The following is a 6,000-nucleotide window of genomic DNA, read 5'->3' as shown; positions in this document are numbered from 1 at the left end:
GTGTGTCATGTAGTCTTTAATGTGCCTGCCTACTTGCCTACCTGCCTGCCTACATGTCTGCCCACTTTATTTCATCAATATCCTTTACCTTTGACAATGATGTCAAAGAGCAACGATGCTCTAAAATATAGAAGGGTTGGCAGACATCGCTACAAAGGTTGAACTTTCCACCAAAAATGAAAAACACTTCCACTATAATTCTGTGTTCTTTCAATGACTGCTGATAAGATAACATTATCAGAAACCATGGTCTTTTTATAGGAAGAAAAGTCATAGGCTCCCATGACAGAAGTATTATCATCTTTTTGTGACAGAGTGGAATTACTATTCTCTGGAAATGTTAAGATGAGAATGAAAAGTATTGCCTCAATCAGGTGAAAGTTATAAAACATAATTTTATTTTTGCTATAGATTCAATATGTTTAATTGATGTCCAGAAATTGCATTAAAATACACTCGTTGAGAATTGGCACACATGTTTATTTTAAATTATGCATTTAATTTATAGCCATGACTTTCAAAAACTAAATTACCTTACACATATTGTACAATTCCATTTTGATCATAATTTTATCATAATATAATTTTTTAATTTATGGCAATGGGATTAAGTGACTTGCCAAGGCCACACAACTAGGCAATTATTAAATTCCAAGGTCATATTTGAACTGTGCTCTATCCACTGTACCACCTAGCTGTCCCCATAATAAATTTTTTTTAATGCCATAGAGTTCCTAGCCACAGCTGAAGACTCTTAGAAATACAAATTGGACTGTTGGTAGTAAAAAAGAAAGTTGTTCCAAGAAGAGTTGCATTTTGTCATCTCAATTGTCCACTCAGAATCTGCTGAAAACCTCCTGCCCACAATTGGACTCTCCACCCTTTTAGATTCTTGAGGAAACTGAAGGGCTGTCTAGGACTGAGGGAAACCTGAGTGCAAATGCCACCTCAGATTCTAATCAACTGTTCCAGCCCCAGAAAATCACTAAACCACTCTCAGGCTGTTTCCTCATCTGTAAAATGAGCTGTAGAAGGAAATGGCAAACCATTCCTGTATCTCTGCCAAGAAAACCCCAAATGGGGTCATGAAGAGTTAGATACACCTGAAAATGACTCAACAGCAACAACGACAATATGGCACTTTTTTGTTTGGCAAAAAAATCCTATAAGCAAAAGAAATTATCTTGTTTCCCTGCTTGGTGTGATGACCCTTTGCTCTAGAAATGGCATTTTTTAAAAAAAAAAGTCTAATTAGTTTCTGCTCTAATATAGGCCATCATTTAAGCATCCTATTTTTTCTCTGCATTTTGTAAAGCAATTGGATCAATTCAGATGTGAGAAAAGAACAAAGTTGAAATGGTTGAAATTTACTTATTTCACAGATTCCTACAATCACATGGTTGTCTTGAAGAAAGCAAACCCTAAAGTTGTATATAAGTGTTTTTATAATTATGATCGTTAGGAGTGGATGCTATGAATCATCAAATCTTATTATTGCCCTTTACAGTTGAAGATACCGAGATTCAAAGATATTAAGGGATTTGTCCAAAGATCACATTTCACCATGTTCTGAGGTTTTGGGAGTTTTTTGTTTTGTTTATTTTCCATTGTAGTATCTAGCCGTGGAAGAATGAAAAACATTTGCTTGACATTTATCTGGAATAATGTCATCATGAATTCTTGTATCTTTGTCTTCATAGTACACCTTAGCAACCAAAAGGAAAACAATGATGAAGCTTCAGAGATCTATGGAGAAAAAAGAGCAGCAACTCCTTAATGCAGAAAAAAGACTTGAAGAAGATGCCATTGCTTTTGAAGAATTTCTCCGAGAAAATGACCAGAAATCAGTAGATGCTTTGAAAATGTTAGCATCTATTGTCTCATTAAATTACCTCTTTTCAAAAGTTGTATTGAAAAGAATGGTTTGGTAGATTGTTTCTTTAAGCTCCAAAATAAAATTATTTTTAAATTATTTTTTAGTGCAGCACAAGAAACCATATCCAAACTCCAAATGGCATCAGAGGTAAAGAAGGCCAACTTGGAGATCCACCTTGTGAAAAGGTAAGGGGTTTCCTGTAGCCTTTGATAATTTTCAAGTTGAAGTAAGATATAAGATTTTTGTATCCCCAATGTCTAGCACACTTCCTACACATAGGAGGATCTGAATAAAATATTGTTGGACTGAGTTGGTTCCCTTGTTAGATTGTAAACTCCCTAAAGGGAGGGACTTTGTCTTCTCCAAATATTTCATCTCCCCTAACATCCAGCGAATTATCTTACTTCTACACAGAGTGGGATGTTTGTTGTTGCTGTTGTATCAATAGACATAGTAGTGACAATGTTTTCTGTGATTTTAATGTCACATTCAACTTTCTAAAAGTTGAATTTGGGAATGTCTGGAAATGCAAGTAGGCTTTACTGTGACAAAAATGGGGGAAGAACAATTGGAATTAGCCATTAGTGTCACAATCCACTTCCATCTTTATTGCAATTGAGAGCCTTCTCCCTGAAATACTTCATCAATTCTATTTCTTTTTGGTAAGAGATAGTACTTTGTTATGGAGGCAGAATTTTTCTGTATCCTCGAAACTGATTATTGTATGTTTCCGATGAAAAATCACTAGGTGGCTCAGTGGATAGAGTCCTGGCCTTGGAGTCAGAAGGACAGGAGTTCAAATCCAGCCTCAGACCTTGGGCAAGTCACTTAATCCTGATTGCCTCACATTCAGGGCCAGCTCCAGTCATCCTGACTCCAGACCCAATTGACTCTGGAGGAGAAAGTGAAGCTGGTGACTTAGCACAGCTCCCCACCCCCCCACCCCCACATCCCCTCACTCAAATCCAACTCACATGCTTGCCATGGCATCACCTCCCTGATGTCATGGTCTTCTTCAGAAATGAAGGACAAATATTATTCTCATCATCATCATCACCATCATCATCATCATTATTATTATTATCTTTTGAATCCCAATTCTTCTTGCTAAGGAGATCAAGTGTTTGCCCCAAAGCTCTTTATGATTAAAGAGTGAAAAGTTCCCTTTTACTCCAGTTAATTCCTCATCAACAACCTGTATCCCTTTTACCCTTCAGAACATAGTAATTTATCACATTCCAAACAAACTCCAAAGAACTGTGTAAATCTGAAGTACCATGGCTTCTCTCGGTCCTTAAGATCTTCTGGGTCTGCCATGTTAAAGAATGTATGGCAAGAAATAAAAAAAATAGGCTAGACGGAACAAGGTGAGGCTTTCTTTCCTTTCCTCCCAACTCCTCTTTGTCACTAGGAACTATATACCACCAAACTCTTGGATTATGGAACTAAATGGAAGAGTCCGTCATCCAAGATATCAGGAATATTGTTAGTGTTTATACCAATGACTTACGTTAAAAAAAGCAAATTGTAAAAAAAAGTGCTTTTCATTCAACTGAGATCAATGTATACCATGGAAACAATGTAAAGACTAACAGACTGCCTCCTGTGGAGGGGGGGGTGGGGGGAGGGAAGCAAGATTAGGGGAAAAATTGTAAAATTCAAAATAAATAAAATCTTTCTTTAAAAAGTGCTTTTATAATGCAGTACAGTTAAAGACAAGTTTTTTTTTTTGACATGACATATCTTGAGGTACATATCAACTATGGAAAAAAAAAGAAACAAAAATCCCTATGTCTTACTGACTCAAAGTACAGGAATATAATCCATGTGCCACTTAGCTGCCTCTATAAAAGTTCCAGACCTTGACTCCATTTTAAAGAAAGGCACAATTACATGGATGGTCTTGTTTTATTTATGGAAACTTTCCATCACTTGTCATTATATATCTATAGGAAAGAAATGGCATTCTTTTTTTTTTTAGGTTTTTGCAAGGCAAATGGGGTTAAGTGGCTTGCCCAAGGCCACACAACTAGGTAATTATTAAGTGTCTGAGACCAGATTTGAACCCAGGTACTCCTGACTCCAGGGCCAGTGCTTTATCCACTGCACCACCTAGTCGCCCCAAGAAATGGCATTCTTGAGTTGTTTCAGTTGTGTCTGACTCTTCAAGATCCCATTCCAGGTTTTTTTGGCAGAGATACTAATGTGATTTGCCATTTCCTTCTCTAGCTCATTTTACAGATGAAGAAACTGAGGGGGAATGGGGTTAAGTGATTTGCCCAGAGTCATACAACTAACAAGTGTCAGCAGCTAGATTTGAATTCAGGTTTTCCTGACTCTAGATCCAGAGCTCTACCCACTGCTGTCCCAGGAAAGACAGTGTCTGAGGCCAAGTCACAGGATATATTTGGAAACCTTCGAGGGCAGGGACTGTCATGCTTAACAAATACTTCTTTATTAACCAATTGATTGATTTGTGTAGACCTTATTTAGTTTTTCTGACTCCTTAAATATGTTTCAGATATGAGTAAGTAAAGAATTGGTTATTATGTTGCATCAACATTAATGGACATTTATTTCCCATTCTCCTCCAGCACATTTCTCATTCCTCCTATTAATCCACACACTTACTTAAACACTCCGGTTTTATCTCCTACAAGATGCATTTCCCGAGTTTCTTAGTGTAATTCAAGCTCACAAATATTTCTAAGTACAAATCACTATTTGTGGCAATGCAGAGATAAAAGCAAGATAGTCTTTGCCCTCAGAGCCTATATTCCCCCAAATAATGCCATATGTATTCAGATAAGAAAATAAAAAGTAATTTTGAGAGGGAAAGAATACTAAAAAGTGGGGTAGGTAGGGGTGGATCAGGACAGAGGATCAGGAAAGAATGAAGGAGGTGACATAGCAGCTTTAAGAAACAGGAATATGGAAATTTTATAAACATATTCAAACTCCTAAATTCTTTAAAAAAAGTAAACTCGTGACTTCACATAGATAATCAGTAACATAATGCTTGCCTTGTCAAGGGGTGGAGGGAGGGGCAAGAAGGAGGGAGAGAATTGGAACTCAATATTTAAAAAAAATGAATGCTAAAAATGGTGCTTGTTTTGCAAGGCAAATGGGGTCAAAGTGACTTGCCCAAGGTCACACAGCTAGGTAATTATTAAGTGACTGAGGTAGGATTTAAACACAGATCCTTCTGACTCTAGAGCCGGTGCTCTATTCACTGGACCACCTAGGTGCCCCCTAAAAATGGCTTTTACATGAAATTAGGAGGAAAAATAAAATATCATAAAAGTGAATGTTACATTTTTTAAAAACATTTTTTTTAAAATAAGAAAAGCAAAAAAGGAATGATGTGATCAAGATTGTTCAGCTGCATTTGTTTTTCTCCTCACCTTGCTACTAACTTATTGCCCAGTTGTTTTTTTCAGGTATAAACACACATTCACTCTGGGAAGTAGCAATTTGGATCTCTAAATCTCTTTATGTTTTTGTTAACTCTGAGCCCCCAGCCAGAGACAGCATTTCGGGCAAAATACTAGTGTTAGATCTATTTCTTATCTCTGGAAATTTTTCCTTCCCAGTTATTCTTCCAACTGTATTTCTAATACGTATACCTCAACAAGAAAAGTCTGGTGTTTTCCATCCTTTAAAAATACAAAATTAAAATTAAAAACAAAGGAAGATCAATAAATTTTCTCCTCCTACATATACCATGCCCAGAGGAAAAACACTTCAGATTTTTAATGACAGCACATGTTATTATTCTGCCTCTTTTATGGTTGAGGATATTAGATCTTTCTTACTCCAGGCCTAGCACTCCATCCACTACAGCCTCTAGTTGTCCTAAATTGTTTAGAACATTGATTGTTTTTGTTTGTTTCTGTCTATATAAAGCCAATATATGTGTCATGGCCCCTCACAGAAATGGTTTATTGGGGGGGGGGGGGTTTGGACTGATCTCTTGATTCTATCAATATAGGAGCACCTCTATAGGAATCTCCTTTACCAGTGCAAATTGACCCCTTTTCTTTCATTTATACTCTCAGAGTTACCTGTGATAGTGAGAAATTAAGTCATTTGGCCAAGATTACATAAAAAATATAATTCAAAGA

The 6,000-nt window shown here is 36.7% G+C and overlaps 1 protein-coding gene across 2 annotated transcripts in view; it reads left to right on the top strand.

The window, feature by feature from the left end:
• CCDC38 (coiled-coil domain containing 38) overlaps positions 1 to 6,000 on the top strand; it is a 51,969-nt gene that overhangs the window by 12,906 nt on the left and 33,063 nt on the right. For both annotated transcript variants that reach the window (XM_074226618.1, XM_074226619.1), the window contains exons 7-8: positions 1,701 to 1,864; positions 1,981 to 2,061. In XM_074226618.1, coding sequence (XP_074082719.1) covers positions 1,701 to 1,864; positions 1,981 to 2,061 — 245 coding nt within the window. The remainder of the gene's footprint in view (positions 1 to 1,700; positions 1,865 to 1,980; positions 2,062 to 6,000) is intronic.

The sequence above is a fragment of the Macrotis lagotis genome, chromosome 2 (genome assembly GCF_037893015.1).
Source record: "Macrotis lagotis isolate mMagLag1 chromosome 2, bilby.v1.9.chrom.fasta, whole genome shotgun sequence".
Lineage (NCBI taxonomy): Eukaryota > Metazoa > Chordata > Mammalia > Peramelemorphia > Peramelidae > Macrotis > Macrotis lagotis.
This window is presented reverse-complemented; position numbering and strand designations above follow the sequence as displayed.